At 39.2% G+C, this 21,321-nt stretch overlaps 3 protein-coding genes across 4 annotated transcripts in view; 2 read left to right on the top strand and 1 right to left on the bottom strand.

Moving 5' to 3' along the window:
* Nucleotides 1–286: 286 nt before the first annotated feature.
* LOC123871102 (BRCA1-associated protein) lies at nt 287–6,401 on the top strand. The gene is made up of 11 exons (XM_045914676.1): nt 287–769; nt 1,068–1,305; nt 1,553–1,717; nt 1,912–2,087; nt 2,333–2,503; nt 2,813–2,915; nt 3,309–3,400; nt 3,549–3,735; nt 4,328–4,477; nt 5,007–5,124; nt 5,720–6,401. Exons 1-11 carry the CDS (start codon nt 691–693, stop codon nt 5,870–5,872), a joined length of 1,632 nt encoding a protein of 543 aa, XP_045770632.1. The 5' UTR covers nt 287–690; the 3' UTR covers nt 5,873–6,401.
* Nucleotides 6,402–8,266: 1,865 nt separating this feature from the next.
* LOC123871099 (microprocessor complex subunit DGCR8-like) lies at nt 8,267–17,528 on the top strand. Of its 2 annotated transcripts, none has more exons than XM_045914671.1 (11): nt 8,267–8,521; nt 10,344–10,605; nt 10,757–10,885; nt 11,126–11,268; nt 11,712–12,472; nt 12,938–13,053; nt 13,444–13,566; nt 13,906–14,090; nt 15,869–16,006; nt 16,514–16,633; nt 16,892–17,528. In XM_045914671.1, exons 2-11 carry the CDS (start codon nt 10,356–10,358, stop codon nt 17,171–17,173), a joined length of 2,247 nt encoding a protein of 748 aa, XP_045770627.1. In that variant the 5' UTR covers nt 8,267–8,521; nt 10,344–10,355; the 3' UTR covers nt 17,174–17,528. The 2 variants fall into 2 exon arrangements, with proteins under 2 accessions (XP_045770627.1, XP_045770626.1); XM_045914670.1 differs by having other exon boundaries at nt 8,267–8,551.
* A 622-nt stretch (nt 17,529–18,150) lies between these two features.
* Nucleotides 18,151–21,321, bottom strand: part of LOC123871100 (glucose dehydrogenase [FAD, quinone]) — a 53,557-nt gene continuing 50,386 nt past the window's right edge. Inside the window, exons 6-11 of the mRNA XM_045914673.1 lie at nt 21,002–21,263; nt 20,288–20,523; nt 19,795–20,038; nt 19,039–19,303; nt 18,770–18,910; nt 18,151–18,350 (exon numbers count right to left, since the gene is read on the bottom strand). Coding sequence (XP_045770629.1) covers nt 18,261–18,350; nt 18,770–18,910; nt 19,039–19,303; nt 19,795–20,038; nt 20,288–20,523; nt 21,002–21,263 — 1,238 coding nt within the window. The 3' untranslated portion in view covers nt 18,151–18,260. The remainder of the gene's footprint in view (nt 18,351–18,769; nt 18,911–19,038; nt 19,304–19,794; nt 20,039–20,287; nt 20,524–21,001; nt 21,264–21,321) is intronic.

The following is a 21,321-nucleotide window of genomic DNA, read 5'->3' as shown; positions in this document are numbered from 1 at the left end:
ATCTATGGGCTAAAACCCAGAGCCGTAGAGCCGGTTGAGAAAAAGCATTTTCCTCTACGGTTACTGGCCATAAAATAATTATGATTACATACACAGATTACATACTCTTTTGCACATCTGTGCTCTACGGTTTCAAAACCTTTTTTCTGGTCAGTTGTGCTGTAGCCATGTTGTAGCTTAGGCGTAAAGGAGTGATATCCAGGGCCGTATAAAATTTAAAAAAAAAATTGTGGTTCAAATTAGTGATTACATACTCTTTGGTTCAAATCAAAAAAAAAAAAAAAAATTAGTCAACACTTGACTGTCAAATAATTAGTGTTAGTAAAATCATCACAATTCACAAAATCGCCATCAAAAATTGCAGTTTTAAAAGGAACCATCAAAAACTAAACTATATTTTGCCAGTACTTTATTCGATGAAATATCTGAACCAATCTGAACAGATAAAGATATGAAACAACTGATCAGTGGAAGTGATCACAAACTGATCAACTGGTGTCTGGTACACAAAGGTTTTGCAATACTGATGATTTAGAATTTTTTAAACATTTTGGTACATGTATAAGTGTCTACCTACATCTGATCTAAGGATCTAAGGAAATAGTGATATTTGATATATCTTTAGCTGCAACGGATAATGTTAAACAAATGTTTCTTTTGTAAATTTTGATCAATAATATTATTGTTTAAATGTCTGTGTCTTTGTGTGTTCTACGTATTGAAATTGATGAAGAACTACCCGAAATGGGCGATACTCCAGCTGAAATAGGTGTGTTAAAGTGACAAATTAGTATTAACTTATAGTACTTGTGAAAATAATAATTTGGGAAGTTTACTGATCGATTTTGTGTTGCAAGAAGGACCAATGCAAATTATTTTAATAACCATGATACATAATGTCTTTTACTAAAAAAATTAAACTTATTTCCCATTAAAAAAAATGAATTATACATCTTAGTTAAAGATATTTATCCTTTGCCCTCATAATTTGTATTACTTAGCAATTTTATTTCTATATAGAGCAAGAAGAATAAACATTCAATTTTGTGATTATTTATTCTGTTCAGAATCTGCCAAAGACCAGAAGAAAAGAGATAGGGGTGAGCGAGACTCCAAGACAATCACAGTGGAGACATATGCCAGTGTACTTATGGGCCCAAACACTGATACTGGCATCCTGCCGACTAGTTCTCGCCGGTCACCTCCAGAGACCAGTATTTCAGAGGATAGCGAGTCAATAAGTTTTTTCTGTGGAAACCCATTAGTTGAAGTCACTAAAGGGGTCCTTCATTTATATAAAGAAAAGTAAGTTATTGTGTCTACTTATTTTAAAATTGTGTTTAGTTCTGCTTGAATAAATGTGAATAAAAAATTATATACTTATATTACACAAGTCATTTAAAAAAAAAAAAAGAAAATTTATTGTATTGGCACTGTTATTTTTTGTGGTATGAAGGAACATCTATGCAAACATTCACATTTGTAATATTAAGTAGTTTGATTATATTAACAAAGAATGTTTTTTTTATATTAGTAATATCTGTTGTTACAGTGAGTTGAAAGAAGCAGAAGAGGCCAAAACACTGTGCCTACTTTCCGTGCCAGGTGCTCTAGGCGCAGCTGATCTGTTGGCATTTGCTGCTGCCTGTCAAAATGACATCTCACATGTGAGAGTTTTGAGAGATGGTTCACCAGACCATTATATGGCATTGCTTACGTAAGTTATTGTGATTTTACATATCTGTCCACCCTTTTGTTTGGATCCAGAGTATGTTATAGTTAATCTTTCAGAAACCTATATATCTGCTCTTAATTTCTCTTCCCCTTTTTCAAGGAAGGGGAATAATTTGTCATGTCATGATGAGATTAGTTCTCTAATTAATTATATGTTTTGTATAATATGCTCTGCAGATTCCGCACATGTCAGTCAGCCCGCGAGTTCCACGCGGCTTTCTCTGGCGTCCCGTACAGTAGCTTGGAGCCTCAGGCGCTGTGCCACATGGCATGGGTTTCGCGCGTGGAGTGGGCGCGACACGGAAGCCCGCCTGCTTCTCACACTGAACTGCCCACCTGCCCTGTCTGTCTAGGTATCGTATTTAACCTGGGAGTTCCAGGCGACATTCCTTGGAGTCCCATACAGCAGCTTGGAGCCTCAGGCGCTGTGTGACATGGCGTGGCTATTGCACGTGGAATGGGCGCTACGCGGCAACTCTCCCTCTGATATTGAGAAATTACCCACCATAACAGTCTTAAGAGATACTTCATACAATCGGTCGACTGAGATGCCCTTGTACACCCGCTTTGTCTGTTTTAAGCAGCCAATTTTTTGCAGAGCGTATGGACGAGAGTGTGGCGGGCGTTCTGAGCGTGCAGTGCGCGCACGCGTTCCACGCGGAGTGTCTGGTGCGCTGGCGTGACGCGCGCTGCCCCGTGTGCCGCTGCGCGCAGACGCCCGAGCCCAGGGAACATGCGCTCTGTTTGCAGTGCGAGAGCGACGCCACAGGTATGTACATCATAGTACCGCAGAATAAATAATAGTACCTTTGACGTAGGTACAGAAGGATCACTCAACAAGGATGATTAAATAAATAAATAATGACTCTTGTTAGGAGGCAATTTTTAAATTAAAATTTTATAAACACCTCGCTTTATCGCGAACATCCCCATCATAACAACTGTACAGTATCTGAGTTTAATTTATGTTTGTGTTTTTGCTATGAACAAAGATTCTATTCTATTGTTTAATTAATAGCTCCCTTAAGTTTGTAATGAACCCTTAATAATGGAGTTTATAGTGTTGATGTCTGTACAGAGGGCGAAGGCGATGAGTCTAGAGAAGCCACGGGGATAGCGGAGGGTTTGGAGGCGGGCTCTCTGTGGATCTGTCTCATCTGTGGACACGTTGGCTGCGGCAGGTAGGTAATATCAACCTTCGATGGTCACAGCACACATATCAACTCAGAAAGGGAACGTCACCCTATCGACTCGCCGTCAACCAGGCATCAACCTAATGTAAGCGGATCAGCAGCTCCGGTACGTTGATTCAGCTAGGCGACGTCGCGCTTACAGCTCGCCGACCGCACGAAGCTGCAAGCGGAAGAGACGTATGAAGAGACTAGATAATGCCCGCGACTTGGCGGGATTTTGGAAATCCACGCGAACGAAGTCAGAGCATCAGCTAGTCATGAAAAAAAGATAAAATGAGATAAAGATAAGAATTATCATTACTTAGTGTAATAAAATGAAAATAAAAGACAGCTAATATAAGTCAAACCAGAGTTTTGTTCAATGACTTTATTGTATTTCAGATATGAAAAGGGTCACGCAGCTAAACACTTTCTAGCTTCAAATCACACTTACGCTTTACAATTGGGATCCAATAGAGTTTGGGATTATGCAGGTAAATAATTAAAAAATGGGCCTAATAGCCTTGAATACTTCATAGTATAACTTACAGGTACAGAAGGCTCACTCTGCAAAGATCACTCTGCACTAAATCAGTGAGTCTCTTAATACGCGTTTTCATACAAAGAGACATTCACTTGCAGGGGACAATTTCGTTCACCGTTTGGTGCAAAACAAGGCGGATGGTAAGCTGGTGGCCGCTGAAGGGGGTTTGGCTGCGGACGCGGCGTGCGGCGGGGAGAAACTAGACTCGGCGCAGTTGGAGTTCACATACATACTGACACAACAGCTCGACAGCCAGAGGATGTACTATGAAGAGAAAATTTCTGAGTTTGTACAATATTTTTGAAGCCTATTTTATTTGATGATAAGTTAGAATTTGACTGCAATCTCATTTGCTGGTTAGCGACGATGCAGTCTAAGGTGGTAGCGGCGTACCTAGAAGAGGTATGGCAGTTTTATTAAACCCATATCCCTGGATCGGTTCCCAACTTTCTACGGATATGGATTTACAAAGCAGTGCGCCCGTAGCGCTGCAGTCTCGCTGCCTCTGCGCGGCACTTTGCGGCAAATTTGAAGGCGGCCCTGCAAGATCACGGTGCACACCCCTGCTCGCAGAGTTTGCAGTAATTATATATATTTTTTCTATGGCAGTTTTTGCGTACGATTTTGATCTCACCGAGGTAGATTCATCTAACTCTAAAGTAAATGGATTAGAGGCACCAAACAACGAATTTTTCAGTATGGCTGGATGGACACTGGCTATTTTCGCCTGAGAGTAGACTTGAGGCACTTTATATACATTTATATACATAAGTACTATTTTAGACCAACGTCTAGTCAAAAAAGATACTTCTGACTGTCTTGAAATTAAAAGTAATTTTGACCGGATAAGAATTTTGATAGATATCGGTATTTTCAGGCTAGAGTCGGATCACACGACCTTGCACAGTGCTGCAGAGGAGCGCGCGTCGAGCGCCGAAGCGGAAGCGGCGGCGCTGCGGCAGCGGGTCGCCGCGCTGGAGCGGGAGAACAAGCAGCTCGAGCGCAAGCTGCACCATCTCACTACCAAGTCAGTACTATTACTTCCTGCAATGAATTTGTGGACTCGAACGCGGGGAAGGGAATGATTATCACACTAATATTATAAAGGCGATAGTTTGTGTGTTTGCGTGAAGGAGTAACAAGGTCAAGCGAATTTGGCTAAAATTTGGAATGGAGATAGATAATATCCTGAATAAGCATATACAAATAGGCTACTTTTTATCCCGAAAAATCAAACAGTTCCCACGGAAAACCTAAATCGACGCGGACCAAATCGCGGGCATCAGCTAGTCGTTAATATAACTCGTCATTACTCTCGAACATTACAAACATCAATAGGCTCTCTCACTTGTGTGTTTGTCAAATATTTTGTTTGGGTATTTTAAAATGAATTGGAATAAAGACAACACGCTTTTTAGGGTTCATCGCATTTACCCAGTGTAGCCAGTTTGAAATGATATACTGCCATTTGTCGGTCTCGCCGGAACTTCTCAGTGCCAATAATAATTAAGGACGCTGATATAATGCGTATTGTAACATGCGTCGACACTCGACAGGGTGTCGTCTCTGCAGAGTGAGGCGTCGGAGGAGCGCGGGCTGGCGACGGCGCTAGCAGCGTCGCACAAGCAGTGGCAGGAGCGCGCGCAGCAACGCGAGGAGGCTTTCCTTGCAGAGGTGATTATTTTTGTGTTATACAACCAAAACGCTAGCAAAAACGAAGACAGGTGATAGTACCTACTGATGATCACATAAGGCACCATAAATAAACGCGAAAAAGAAAACTCCTGTATTCTTCAAAACATATATTGCAAATAAAACATCTGACTGACGCTAGAGGTCTTCGAACGTTATGTAAATAGGCCACTCAGAGCCAATGTTGCGTCGTAGATGGGGCATTCACTCGAGTTTTGCACGCTATACATTTGCGAGTTTGAAAAATAGTAAATCACTATAACTACAAGATAAGGCAAATGGTTATTGGCATTAGATTTGTTTAATCAGTATTAATAACCTTAGCGTTCTGCTTACACCTTGTATAGCACGCACGGACCATCAGCATACAACAAGGAGACGCGCATGCCGTAAATTGTTAATCGAAAAAGGCATAGCAAGTTATGCAGTTTTAATGTCATCTAGCTCATGCCGGGCATGACCCTGACGAACGGACGGTCCATATTTATACAGGTTAACTGGTAAACTATCACTATTGAAAATTTAACAGGTAGCAAACCTTTTGTACATGGAGAATATAAAAAAATCTCTTCACCAGGTGGCGGAGCTGAAAGAGCAACTGCGCGATGTGATGTTCTTCGTGGAAGCGCGAGGACAGCTGGAGAAGGTGGAAGGAGCTTCGCAAGACGAGATAGCTTCGGCCAGCGTCACCGTGCAAGCGCCTGTTAAACCGCGCCGCAAGCGACGATAGAGTGAACACTCGCCTTTATGTTGGGGCCGGTTCAAACTGATAATTTTCGATAGATATTCCTGATCTCTTTTTTATTTTTTTTGACAAATTGTTATAGTGCGCGCAAAACAAGTAGTGCAACATGGCGGTATGCGCAGATCATGGACTAAAGATCAAATACGCCCCGTATACAAACTGGACCACTTGTTCGCGCGAACTAATCGATAGCTGATTGGTCAATCAGTACACACCAGAGCCAGAGCGGTCATGGTTCCAAAAAACGCCGCAGTTAAAATTTTATCGAGTTGCCTCGCTCAATGATTGATTCTGTTGATTCTGGTATCTCCATAAGTAGTCATCTAATTAAAAATTAGTTTCTAAACTTTCAAAGTTTAAATTCGGTTGCAGATCAACATCTGTCCTGTAGCCTGTCTAGTGTCTACTGGTATTTTACAGAGTATAATACTTCAGAGTGTGCCCAAGAACTTTTTGACCTGGTTCCTCCTTCACCTTTCTAATTTTCTACTATCGTACCGCAAGGCATCGTCAAGATCTGCATCCGTACATTGTCAAAATTTCACGGACACGTACGTAGCGATTTGCCTCCACGTTTCTAATTCGGGCCGCTAGGATACGAAACGCCCTCCCAGCATTAATTTTGCTCCTCCACTTTTAATATGGGTGACTCAAGTAAGTAAGTGGGTAAGTCAAGAGTGAATAGGCATCTTCTAGGCGAGCGTGCTCTATCTTAGGCTGCGTCATCACTTTCCAGCTGGTTTGATTGCAGCCAAACGCTAGTCTGTACATTGAAAAAGCTAAACTATATCGAAGTTAAGCTATGATAGCTTAGATATATAAACTAGAAACACATAAACAACTAAGTGAAAGCCAAGTCTGTCTTGTGAGTGGAATTGCAAAGGGATGTCTGACTCGAAAGGGATCCGCATACACAGCTAACTTAGCTTCACATATTCCAGTTAGTTCACATACTTTGTGGTGTGCATACCATTAAAAATTAACACAGCTTTGAGAGCTAGGCTAAACAAAACTTAGCTTAGTTCTTGGTCTGCAACCAGCGTCAGTCGGGCCAGTGGCCATCTTTAATCTGTATAATCTACTGAACTTTTTTTTGTATTGTAAATTTAGATTTATTTAAAAAAAAATATGTAAATATAAAGGTGTTTAGTTACTAAGTAAAATAAATTATTAAATTTTACTTTGTAGTACAATTTCAAAAATAAATAAATAATAATAATTTTGTGGTTTTAATTCTAGCTATCCTAATACCTAACTACAATATATTATAGAGAGACCATAATATTGCAGATAAGACGTATTATGACATTCTACGCGCTTGTTCTATTCACTGGAACTTCACGAGCTGTCCGGCAAAATAAAATTTCGTAAGCTACTATTTTACTAATCCACAAAAGCATTTTTAAAGCATGTGAGATCTTTTTATGTAGACAGGGATTTAAAATAGGGCGAACATAGACGTACAGTAGCTGGTAGGAAATATTATACATCGACCTTCAGAAGGAGATTTCGGGTTCGTAGAGCGTTATCTCTGTTACTCATACCTATTTGACGTTTTGTCGGTCTCACGACAGACAACGCTCTACAAAACCGCTGTCTCTTTCTATTCGCGTTACCCCGGTATTGATCTTCTAGGTTCTAGGCGGAATTTCGCCTGGGGTGGATAAATTATTGTCGACGTACCTGTAATGTACTCTGTGGATGTGCCTGTGGCCCACAGAGATGTGCTCTGGTGGCCCATTATAAAGTGTGTTTCAACGAATAGTACCTATGGCGTTATGTTGGCTCCCCTGTCTGTCCAAGTCATTGGCACCATATTTGCTGAAGACGCAGATTTTGTTTATTTTCATTAGATTTTCCTGAATGAATGAAATGAAAATCAAATGAAAATAAACAAAATCTGCGTCTTCTCATGCCAATATGGTGCCAATGAGTATGACCACCCAACAGACAGGGGTGCCAACATAACGCCATAGGTACCATTTGTTGAAACGCACAAACGCACTATAGTTTCCCCCATAGATTATGTACTTTATTGTTTCCCCGGTAGATATGTGTGCAGTGTTGCCAATTTATTGACTTAGCCGCTAGATTTGACAGCATTTCAAAGACGCGCGTGATTTTGTTTTTCACTTTTAGCGCCTTTCTAGCAACTTTTAAAAAGTGTCTGTTAAAAATATATTTATCCATGAAATGTCAAGTCAGTTTCTTGATGTTTTTATAAAATGAAATAAAGTTTGATTAAAAAATATATAGCCACAAACCGCGACAAATTTGCTTTTAAAGTGTTGACAGCACTGTATTTGTGTCTGTCTGTGTCTGTGACTCCAAAGACGTTTTAAAAGAGTGATATCCAGGGCCGTTAAATAAATTAAAAAAAAAATATCTTTGTCAACCTAGAGAATTATTCTGAATTTCTTTTGAATTGCTCTGAATTTATATTTCTTGGTTGCATTTCTTTCTCCATTTCCTATATATTTTGGATTATAATTCACGTGCCATTCCAACCTTAAAGTAGGTCGTCGTTCATCTAGCGATCGATATTCGATAGTTGCTGGGTGCTGGTGCTGACTGCATGCTGGTGGAGACACGCATCTTGTTTGCTTCGCCACAAGTTTCAATTCACAAATTCAAGTAGGAGGTATACCATTAGACGTGAAATAGGTGAGGAGATGAAATTTGTCCTTACTCCTTTGTAAACTGGTCTTCTTGAACTGCGTATAATTTGCCACATTTATCGATGTGTATAAAACCATAAAACTTTTACATAAATATTACCATAATATGTACTTTTAGGCAACTGCGTGTATTTGACGTGTATTCTTTCAGGATCCAACTTGAGACATGTTCATGCGGCCAAAGTGGACAACGGTTCTTTTATAACGGGTTCGCAAGAGATTTAACTCTGTAATCCCTTTAGAGTAGGTCTCTCGCAGCTCCGTATTTTTCATCGCTTTATTTGTACTTACGATGACTATTATCGAGTTACAACAGCGAAAGTCTGCAGCTGACGATGGAAAAAGTCCAAATGTTTGCTTTCTTTGGGTTTTTATGCTATCGTTATTTGTGGATAATCTTGCGTTATAGTTTAATTTACTAACTAGTAAATTAAACTGTTTATTTTTAAAGTCTCATACTATGAAAGTTCTCTGCAAATCAACTGTATTAAAGACTACCTTTTTCTGAGATTATGTCCGCGTGAATTAATTTGTAGTGTATAACACTCGGGAGGTATAAATTTAGCTATAGTATGCGACAGGTTGAGATGGCAATCTTGGTATGAGGCGGGTGGAGACCCCGCACACCCGCACTTCACCCACACTCACCCTGTTGTGCACTATATCTGTCCGTGCAAAAATTTTAAGAATTGTCTCATTATTCATTAGTTTCGGATACCTCCTATAATTCACCTTGCCAAAGGGGCTCACTTATAACTTTCAACTTTCCTCATGTCACAAAACCAATTTGAAAGCATGATTAGAAGTGTCAGCATTGCAGCACAATGCCAACAACTCAACTCACAACACTCTTCCAGTCAACATTGTTAGCTGTTCACTTGTTATAGTTTGACATGCTTTCAGTCTTGTTGAACATGGACATTAAACAAACACCATACAGGCCTACCACTTTTACACATCTTATCAGCACAAACTAACGCCGCCGGCTAAAACTGAACCACCAATTTACCACAATGTTTACAATGTTATGTACCAATGAAATAGGTACATAACATTTCTTATTGCTTGACATTAAGATTTTAAGCAAAAGAACAGAGACTCCTGCTATCTAGCTCATAATCCGCGCGTACAAATCATGGCGCGTACGTAAAAACCAATAGCGGACGGATGCGCGTTATGTCTGGCTGAGATATTTTTGCGACATTCAAAAATAAGATTTCTGCGCAGGTACATCGGCGTAATTTATTAAAGTGCTAGTACTGTACCAAGTTATTATTATAAGTCTCTAGAATTATGGACTTTTATTTATATTATTCTAGATATACTAGATGATGCTTGCGACTTCATCTGCATGCATTTAGGTTTTTTAAATCCTGTAGGAACTCTTTGATTTTCCGGGACAAAAAGTTGCCTATGTCAATTTCCGGGATGCAAACTATCTCTATACCAAACATATAAATCAGACAAATAGATGAGCCTTTAAGAATCCTATGGAAACTCTTTGATTTTCCAGAATTAAAAGTAGCCTATGTTCAACCCCAGGATGTAAGCTAACTCTTTACTAGATTTCATCCAAATCAGTTAAACTGTTGGGCCATGAAAAGGTAGCAGACAGACAGACACACTTTCGCATTTATAATATTAAGTGTGGATGGAAGTATGGATTTAGGTTTTATAAACTCTTGTTGGGACTCTTTGATTTTGCGCGATATGGGTAGTGGTATACTTTTTGATACAGTTAATCTGTGTCACCAAATTTTTGTTACATTTAATTTAAGGGTATTGATAAAATGAATGAAGAAATTGAAGCAGTACCTCCACCAACAAAGAAACAAAAGTTTGGTGATGAAAATAGTCATTCAGAAACAGACTTCAAAGATGATATTGGAGCTGATACAGAAGTTATTAAAGATAGGAATGACACAGACTACAACAATGTCAGTTCAGAAGACATGCAGAAACTAAGAGAGTTCAAAGTCTTGGATGAGGTGAAGTCTAATGAGGAAGACAGCAATGTTGAAGACTCTGATAGTTCTGATGGTATTTATGTATAAACCCCTATTTGTTTTCATAAAATCTTAGTTTGTCTAGTGTTTCACTTAAGAAATACATATTACTAATGAACTATGGATTGTTTAAATTATACGTTTTGACAAATTATAGGAATAATTAAAAGTAAATAAAATTTTAGATAAATCAGAAGGTTTGCCAGATGAGGAAATTGAAAAAATGTTAGAGGAGAATCTTCCAGATGACTTTAAAGTGGGACCGAAGCCTAAACAAAAGCCGTACATTACACGTTCAAAAATTGTGCTTGAAGGTAAATTGCTTTAAAACTTGTAATTGGTGTAAAAGAAACTACCACTTCAATTTTTTTCTTAGTGAATTTTATCATAATTTTAACCTTGTAGACCATTTCAAAAATGTGGTGATTGTTACCAAGACATAAAGTGGGGGAACTAGCACATGTATTATCAAAAGCATTATTTTGGACATTACTGTTACTAAGTAACTTTGTTGACTTTTTTTGATTTTAACTAACAAACTTTTTCTGTTGCAGAAAAGGGTGTCAATCAATTCGAAGTACTACCATTAGACTGGATGATGGTGAGGCACCACAGTGGCATGCCCATATACTTGCATAAGAGTTCGCGTGTAGTTACACTATCCAAACCATATTTCCTTGGAAAAGGAAATATCAGGGTGAGTTGGTAATCATTTTATGTAATCCTAATTTAATAAAAATACAAACATGTGGTTGTTGGTTTGCCCTCCTTTCATACAGCATTGGAACCACTGTGTGCCCATACAAAAACCATGTGGACCACCACATGGTGTTTGTATGGGTACAGTTGAAATAGTTAAAGAGTATCATACATTACTTCTTATTGTGGAAAAACAAGTTCTTTCTAGAAGATATCCTAAATTCACTTGAATTATGTCAGCGGTGGGGTATAACTTATTTATGCTTTCCGTTTAAACTGTACTTTATATGAATACCTATGTAATAATATTGTTGGGTCTATATTGGGCCTATATGTATTTATAATAGGCAGTTATAAACAGTCTTCCTGATGAGTAGCCAGATGTTAATTATTATGATTTGTGTGAATGTGAATGATTGAATGAACGTAAATGGTTTTTAGAGACACGACATTCCTATCAGCGCAATACCCTGCTTGGCATACCGACGCGCATTAGAAGAGGAAGAAAAACAAAAGGAAATAGACCGTAAAGTGGAACAACAAATTAAAAATCTATCGAAAAAAGCAGCTGATCAAAATATAGAAAATAATCTTAAGAGCAACCAAAATAAAAAGATTTTCTCCTTTATTGATCAACAAGCTACTTTGAATGCTAGTTCAAGTACTAGTAAAAATATTCAGGGTAAATGTCCGTTTAGTCAGGAAAGAAAACCTGACACTGATAACATCCAAAATGGAGAAAAAAATGAAAAGATTAATGAAGAAAATCTTTCGGTGGAAGTAAACGATAATGAGATAAAGAAACTTCCGATAGCTGACGATTCCATTATTGATAGTGAAATCGCAAATGAAAATGCTGAAAATATTTTAGCTGATTCTATAGCACCTATAGATGAAAGTGTGTTGAATACTGTAAGTAATGAAGGAGGAGCCAAAACATCTGAAGAAGTTACAGTGGAGGGTACAATAAAAGAGAATAATAAAGAACCAGATCAACAAGAAAAGATGTGTGATGATTCTGCAGATATTGAGATACCTCTTGACAGACGGCCAGTTATTTTGCCGAGCGGCGAAATCATGCCAGCGCCGCGGGTTGAGTCTGTGAACAAAAGTTGGGAAACGCAGAATTTGTCACCTGAACAGTTTAATGACTACTGCAAAAGCCTATTTAAATTCAAAACCGTTAACATTATGCAATTTAGGTATGTTTATCTCTACTGTTATATTTGAATTAGTTTTGTCCTTGTTTCTACGTGCGTGCATCATGCTAAAACTATGCTATGCTAAAGCAGCTAACATTCAGATTTTTAGTCTCATATGAGTATAAAATATTCAACCATATGATAAAAATAGTTCATTATGATACCTTTTAAAAGACCATTGAATTACCATAATTTTTCATGTGTTATCTTCATCATCATCATTAATATGTCAACCCAATGCCAGCTCACTACTGAGTACAGGTCTCTTTCCATAATGAGGAGGGTTTTGGTCAAAGTTCACCTTACTGGCCAGGGGCAGATTGGGAGACTTAACACTCCTTTGAGAATTTTATGGAGAACTCTCAAGCACTTATAACACATAACTCCAATAAGTTAGGGGCCTATGATTTAACCACTAGGCTATCATCGCTATTCATGTGTACAACATTTTTGTAAAAATTTTAGTCGTTGGGCTGATCGTCGTAAATATGAAAAGGCTAAGAAAACACTGCAATACCCGACTCTGCCTGAAGGGACAAAACTCATCACGATTCCTGTGCAAAATTCAGGCCAGGATAACGGTAATGTTCATTAGTAGAGTAACATGTATTTTGTTGTTATGGTTCTAGTCTTGTCTGTGGCATGCCGCAATATTGCACTGCTGTTTGGTTGCTTGGTGTACTTAAATGAAGCTTTAGCTTGAGATCTATTCTGATGTGTAACTACAGCATATATGTTCTGAAAGCGCGTCAAATTGGTGACGTGGCGCTTAGCTGCCTACATACATTTGCCGCGCCGCATCGCGTCGGACAGCGCCGCATAAATGCGTTTTGGCCTTTTAAGTCCTAACCTGATTAAAGTTTTAAATACATAATTAAATATTTTTCGTGTGTTCACACTATGATAATAGTTAAAAGTATACTATTAATGATATGAAAATATTTAAAAAATTATCGGTTTGCGTGATACAGGCGGGAAAGGTGCAAAGCGTGACTGGGTGATGAACGTGAACGGAGGGAGTTACCTCTCCGTGTTCCACGAGTATGTCTGCCGAGCGCTGCAGAAGCAGCCCGTCTACGAATACAAACAGCTTGGTAATCTATTGGAAACTTGTGGTTCGCTGCTAACTTAGATCTCGTGTCAAAATTTTCCTTAGTCTAAGGGCAAAGCTAGCGAAAAAATGTGTGCAGAGGTCCACTGCAATGTTCGCGCCATATCTGACGCGGGTATTAAATTAATATATAGAATTGAAATATCCTAACCACTTTTCCTGACCATTTTTGCTATATTTGTCCTTGGCCTATATTTTTAGTATTTGTTATTTTAGGATATGATTTTATACCCCCCTAAAAATATTGCTTGTGACAAAAAGTCATAATTGAGATAAAGACAGGAGGTCCGCTTCGCTGATGTAATTAATCTCTATATTCCAGAAAATGCATCAACTCCGTATCAAGCGACGGTGTACATAGGTGGCATGCAATACGGCGTGGGACACGGCTCCAGCAAGCGGCAGGCCAAGTACGCCGCCGCGCGCGCCTCCATACAGATCCTCATACCGGAGATGCGCCAGCACATGGACTCCGCCGCGGATAAAAAGGCTGACGCAGACTTCACCGTAAGTGTGATATTATAGTAATACTACTAGTCCGGGAGCCACCAATCCTGAAAGCTCCGTGACACGGATTCTAATATTTTTAAAAAAAAATAAAAGTTCACGTTTAGACGAACAAGATTTGCTTGGTCGGCGTGGATTTTATTTGCCGGAAATATTTTAATTAAATTTTTTATTATTAAATTTTCCATAATTTTTTTCCGTCATCACGGATTTTGATGAAACTTATATAGAATTTTGTGAAATATTATATTTAACAAAAAAATATCCGGCCGACCAATGATTTTTAGCCGGAAAGGTCACGCATACCTATTTCAATGGTGTGATAAGGGGTAAAATTTATCCATTATCACGGAAACCTTTTTTTTTTTTTTTTAATTCATGCGTTTGAATGTAAAATTTATAATTATCTTGGTATGCGTGCTCACAAACTGCCGAAAGTATCGCGCATACCAAATTTTAACTCTCCGCTTTTTAACGGTTTCTATATTTCTGTAAAGAGTGAGTAAGGCAGATTTTTGGTTTAAGTTGAAACCTTGCATGAGTTCGTCCCTTTCTATTCTCTACGAATTTAACATTTACCTGCCTCAAAGATACACAATACCGTAAAGTGAGGTTGTTTTACGACAGGGCTGCATAGTGTTAACTCTCTTACTCCGGTTTCTTTTCAAGTCCATAAGACTGCTCCAAGAGTAATTGAGATAAGAGTAACATCGAATTTATGTTAAAATTTCATAGGTCTTTCTCTCTTACTCCGAAAAGGTCACAGCATACCTACGTTGCCCTACAGCATTTTGGGGGTTCAGATCATTTCGACATTTCAGTCTGCTGTTTTCCTACCTGTCAAAAGTGTCGTTATTTTGTATAGCTTACTACGCATCAGCATTCTAAATATATTTATTAATTTAACAAAATTCACTGTTGAATATTTACAAAAAAACATTTTTTTTGGATTTATAATTATTTTAAAATTGTCAAACCGTCTAATATTTGTACATCTTTTGATATTTTAATATGATAATGATGTAGATGATTATTGATTAATAAACTTGAATTGAACATATTTTTTGTATCAACCTTTATTTATTGTATAATCAACCCAAATAAAAATTTTCCTGAATTTCCTCTTTTCCATATTAATTTGTATAATAAATAGTTAAAAACTTAAGGAAGAGACCGAGGTAGAAGAAAGACTCTAAAAGAAATGTCATCAAGTAAGTAAAATCTATAACAGTATGATCCTCACTCACACAATAAAATTTGGTATGCGCGATACTTTCGGCAGTTTGTGAGCACGCATACCAAGATAATTATAAATTTTACATTCAAACGCATGAATTAAAAAAAAAAAAAGGTTTCCGTGATAATGGATAAATTTTACCCCTTATCACACCATTGAAATAGGTATGCGTGACCTTTCCGGCTAAAAATCATTGGTCGGCCGGATATTTTTTTGTTAAATATAATATTTCACAAAATTCTATATAAGTTTCATCAAAATCCGTGATGACGGAAAAAATTATGGAAAAAATAATAAAAAATTTAATTAAAATATTTCCGGCAAATCAAATCCACGCCGACCAAGCAAATCTTGTTCGTCTAAACGTGAAGTTTTATTTTTTATTAAAAATATTAGAATCCGTGATCACGGAGCTTTCAGGATTGGTGGCTCCTCGCCTATACGCAGTTCTTGCCTGCACAGGCAAGACGGAGCGTGTAGCCGGACCTTTAGAGTTAAAATGCTACCAAATACCGCAATTCATGTGTGGATTGTTTGTCAGTTTTTTGACTACGTGGGTATCGAAGACCCGCGCATCGCCGAGTTCTGCGCGGCCACGTGCGAGCCGTCGCCGCACGCCATCCTGCGCACCTGCCTGTTGAGGAACTTCGGCGCCAGCGACCGCCATATCCATACTGAGGTAAGGCCACAGAGTTTGTAAGAGCCCGCTTCATCGAAGCGATAGCTCGTTGATGGGTGGAGCCTAAAATAGTGAAGTTTTCACCCTTTCCCTCTCACCGCACCTCACCCGAGAGAGGTCGTGTGAATGAATTTTGCTTGAGATACAAGATTTCTTTATCAAAAACGGCAAATTAAAAATTGCAAATCGACTTTTGGAGCACAAACTAAAGACATTTGAAATTATTATCAAGTAAAGTGTGCCATGAAGTTCTTATTTTTCACATACATATGTTTTCTTACACAGTTTACTAGCGACCCGTACCGGCTTCGCACGGGTAGCTTATTAGAAATTTTTATTTTATTTTTTGAATATAAAATGTAGCCTATGTTCCTAATGCACCCGTGAGCATGGGGTTTTCAAGGAATATCTCCTTAACCATTTCAAGCCAACAAATACCCATAGTCCATTGGAGGGAGAGAGAGAGATATGTTAGAGATCATAACTTGTTTTATTTTTAAACAATAGATGAAAAAGATCGCGTGCCAAGAGATCGAGCTGACGATGAAGGTTGGCAAGCACAGCGCTACTGTCGTCTGCAAGAACAAGAAGATGGCCAAGCAGCGCGCTTCGCAGGTTATTTTGCAGGTACAGTATCACTATCTACATTATAAATGCGGAAGTGTGTTATTTTATTCAGATACAAGTTAGCCCTTGACTGCAATCACTGCTGGTGGTGTGATGATACAGTCTAAGATGAAAGCGGGCTGACCTGGAAGGGGTATAACAGTTTTCATTAAACCCATACTGGTTGTTGGTTTGTCCTTCAATCACGCCGCAACAGAGCAACAGAAGCAAAGCTTTTCAGTGAATTAAAAATAACTTTGATTTTTATAATGTCTGCAGGCGTTGCACCCTCACGTCCGATCTTGGGGCTCCCTCCTTCGTCTCTACGGCTCCAAATCTGTAAAAAGCTGCAAGGAGAAGAAGCAGGAAGAACAACAAATAACCCTGCTCCAAGACAAAGCTCGCCACAACGAGCCCAACTACGCAGTGCTGGAGAAACTGCGGAACGAGATGAGGAAACTGCGGGAGAGAGATGAGTCCGTCGTCCCGATAGGCACCTTGATGTTTACCGAGGATCTCCCGACACACTCGGGATCCAACTTGAACAACGTTGACCTCTAAATGGATATAACTCTAATCCTTATCTCTAATATTATTATAAAGGAGAAAAGTTTTTAAGTTTGTTTCTGAGAAGTTGAGAGGGGATTCAAAAGTCCACCAACTTTTACTGGTTTTCACCAGTTATATTTTTACTTACATAGCTTTAGTTAAGGTTTTAGTTTTTGCAAAAAAATATAAAATTTAATTTAGTTAAGAAGACATGGCCAAAGAAGACAAGAGACGAAAACACTTTTGAATTACTATCAACAATAGATACTTGTTTTTTTTTGTTGATTGTTTAAATCACTGAACTCTTGCGTTCGTGGTATCATAAAACTTGTTAAATGGGATAAAATAAACAACATGTAGACATGTATTTACAAATTATTTTTATTTATAAATATACCTTAATCTCCTAAAAACGCGGAACTATTACAATAAACATTTAATTACCTATGTACATTCTATGATATTTTACTAGCATCAACTAAAGTTGTACCATTAATAAACCTAAGAAGATACTTAAAAATTTGTACATACGCAGGTCACATTTGACAAGTTGTCATGCCGAGAAAAATAATGAACAGTTTGGCTGGCTAATGGACGAAAACATCTAGTTAACCCTAGATAGTTAGAAAAACATCTAGGGTTAATTGCATGGAATTTTATATATTTCGAACTATACGTAGGGCCCACTTCAATAGAAGAAACCGAATCCATACGAATTTTCAATGCAATGCCGCTTCCGCACTGCTGCCATGCGCCATATATTTTTGGTGTATGTCGGCTAAAAATTACTCCGACCTTGATTCTTGCAGTTAGTAAGTGCACAGTTATCGATAGGTTTGCGAAGGTTTGTGGTCTAGCAAGGCAGATGTTGGGATGACCGTCCTATGACGATGATGGTTCGTCTGTCAACCTTTCGCTTCACGCGTAGGAAAGTAGCGATCAGTCCTGACGCCAACTGGATGCGCGGCTTCCGTGCTGGGTAGCCATTCTCGATATCTACCTATATTGGATATAGCGCTATTTTACTACCAGCATAATTTTATGAATAGTCAAATGATCGATCCTGCAGTTAGTTATATAGGTGGGTATGTGGGTTCAATTAGCCCCAGAGTTGCCATCCTGGATACCGGCTTTCGCTTACTGATAACAAATTTGAGACTCCACCGTCGCTACTCACTGGGTAGGGTGCCTGAAAAGAGAGAACATTTATTATAATTAATTTAAACTACAGTTAAGAACATTTAGCTAATATGAACCCGGACTTTCGGTGGCTTTAACAGATAGGCAGACCCGTAGAACTAACACTGAAGTTTTTGCGCAGCAATTTTATGAACCTTTACTAGTTGCCTACCTGACATTTACTAAGTGAAATCCATCGTGAATCAGATTTCGTAGTAGCCAAATCTTCTTACCTCCCTTGCAGACAAAAATGTCAGCCTTTGTGTATGACGTAGGTCTGGTTTTCAAGGGCTCTTGGACCAGAGGCGATCGTCGATGTAAAATGAAATGTCAATTTTTGATCGATCGTCGTGCCAACATACACAGGAATGCTAGTTCACTCTGGTAATGTGATATGAGCTTAGACTAGTTTTGGGCAGTTTGACTCACATTGGTTGCTCCTAGCCATCGTCTTTTGATGAAATCAGCGGCGCGCTCCCCGATCATTATAGTAGGGGCGTTGGTGTTACCCGAAGTTACCGCCGGCATAATACTGGCGTCTGCCACGCGTAGTCTGTCGATGCCTTGCACCTGGTATAATATCTCTAGGTTAGTAATAATAATGATGATGACAATTTTCACAACTTTCTTGGCGTAGTAGTAATGTAGGTACCTATTATCTACCTATTTAAAAAGTAGAAGAGAATGTTTTCACTGACCTGTAGCAGATTATCCACTACAGCGGTAGGATCGCCCCTTGGCCCCATTTTGCAGGAGCCAGCCTGATGGTTCTCAGGCGCGGTCTGCATCCGCACCGCGCACTCCCAGTACGCGTCACATCCAAACTTGATCTTTTCGCATCCTTTTACTGGTGTTTTGTCCAGTTTCATTCCATATTTCTTGAGAGCTTTCGTTTCTGACAGTTTTATCGCGAATTTGATACCCTCGACTAGTGTTTTGACGTCGTCCGGGTGAGTTAGGTAACTGTAAATAAAATTTCATTTTATGAAAATGCGTATAGCGTATGCTCAAGACGTAGTAATAGGGTATAAGAGCCGTCAAGGTACGACAGACAAACTATAGGTACCTACATGGTACCTACTGAAGATGCGAACAGATTGCGTTGATTTCGGCTCAGGTGGCTGTGGGGCTAAAAAGTAGAAACACATGCCTACTTATGTTGATCGCACATACATACGTGACGATCTCAATTCACACCTCTTTTATCGGGGCACTTTAAATATGAGTACCTGCTTAAACGACTTTAAATGCGAGGTTCATCTCAGCCTCTAAATACCGACAGAAATAAAACATGGAAAAAAGTCAAATGAAGACCTCCAAAATTGCAATCCATTCAGTTAACGGAACAACTTTATTTAACCAATACTTACAATCGACAGATACCTGTTACAATTACCATATCCTCACTATAAGACGCACCTACTTAAAATTAAATCTAGGCGTGGTAAACTTACTTGGCATAGATTTTGGGATAGGCAAATGGATCGGCGCTGCCTATCTCAAGTCTGCCTCTGCTCTTGGGATGCAAAACAGCGGGGAACATCTGCACACTGCGAGACCCGTCTCCTAGTTTCTCTCCCACCATGCCCGTCTTTGCACAGTCTGCCAGGAAGCCGCCGAAAAACATCTGAATATCAGGGTTGTCTTCTGCTGGGTCTGAATACTTGGTGTTGATGAGTGCTGTTACTTCAGATATACCTGGAAATGATACTCAACATAGGATCACGTTTCGCGAAAAAAGCAGTGACGGATTGGCCTCCAATTAGAGGTTGCGGGTTTCTATCCCGGGCCTTCAGATTTTCGGAGTTAGGTGCGTTTAAAGTAAACACATCCTGAGGAAACCTGCATGCCTGAGAGTTCTACATAATATTCTCAAAGTTGGGTAGAGATGTTTGGTAAGTGTGGGTTAACAGACTATATCTAGCTTAAAAACGAATGAATACACACCAGTTCCCGACATAAGTCCATCTCTGAACAGCAAATACTCCATGGCAGTGGCCCAGTTAAGAGGTGCCGTATTGTTATCGTTAACGTGGAAGTTGAGAAAGTGGGCCACATGGTTGTGCAAGTTGCGGCCCACAGCTGGCAGTTTGTGGACCACTTTAACCCCCGCGCGGGACAAGACTTCAGGGTCGCCTATACCGCTCAGTTGAAGAATTTGAGGAGACGCTACTGCACCGGCACTGGAAACATTTCAATTGTTATAGTAATGTAAGTATCTATTCATGTAAAATAGTACCTATTATGAAAGACTCACAGGAAACGTACATCCTAGCCTGGTGGATCTAGAAACTTGAAATTTTGCATGTAGATTGCAGTTTCCTTATAATATACCGTAAGACCCGCACTAAGACACGATATTGGGTTTCCACGGGATCTTTGTAAAACCTAAATCGGATAAGCACGTGATAACCTACATAAACTGATACGGTTATCAGAGTCTACGCACTAATTTGAACACAGCGGCAGCTAAAGAATTTTCTGAGCAGGATGCCACGCTGCGTGTCACACACGCAACAGTCAATAATCCAATCGATCGAATACTGTGTGGGTTCCTACTTCGTATGGTGTGTGGCGTGTTTGAATTTGAACTTTGAAGGATGTTTTTGACTGTAGAAAATACTGCTAATCAGAGAGTACTGATTAAGAACATCGTCATACCTTACGATAATTTCATTGTTGGCAAATATAACTTCGGTGCCGCCAAAACTGTTCCTCACTTCTACCGCGTAAGCTTGCCTGGTGGTCTGGTTGATCAGCACCTTAGTGACTGTGGCGTTCAGCATCACGTGCAAGTTGGGGCGGTTCTTGGCTGGGCGGAGGAATGCTCGGGCGACGCTTAGACGGGATCCGTTACGATTGGTCGTCTGAGCTATGGAGAAGCCGGTGTGATGCTCGCCGTTTAAGTCCACGACTTTATATCCTGTCAAATAGAAATATATTTTTGTCAGTGTTTGGTTTGTATAATATTATGCTCTATG

This window comes from Maniola jurtina, chromosome 13 (assembly GCF_905333055.1).
Source record: "Maniola jurtina chromosome 13, ilManJurt1.1, whole genome shotgun sequence".
In the NCBI taxonomy this organism is placed as follows: domain Eukaryota; kingdom Metazoa; phylum Arthropoda; class Insecta; order Lepidoptera; family Nymphalidae; genus Maniola; species Maniola jurtina.
Note: the sequence above shows the minus strand (reverse complement) of the source record. Positions and strands in the feature narration are given on the sequence as shown.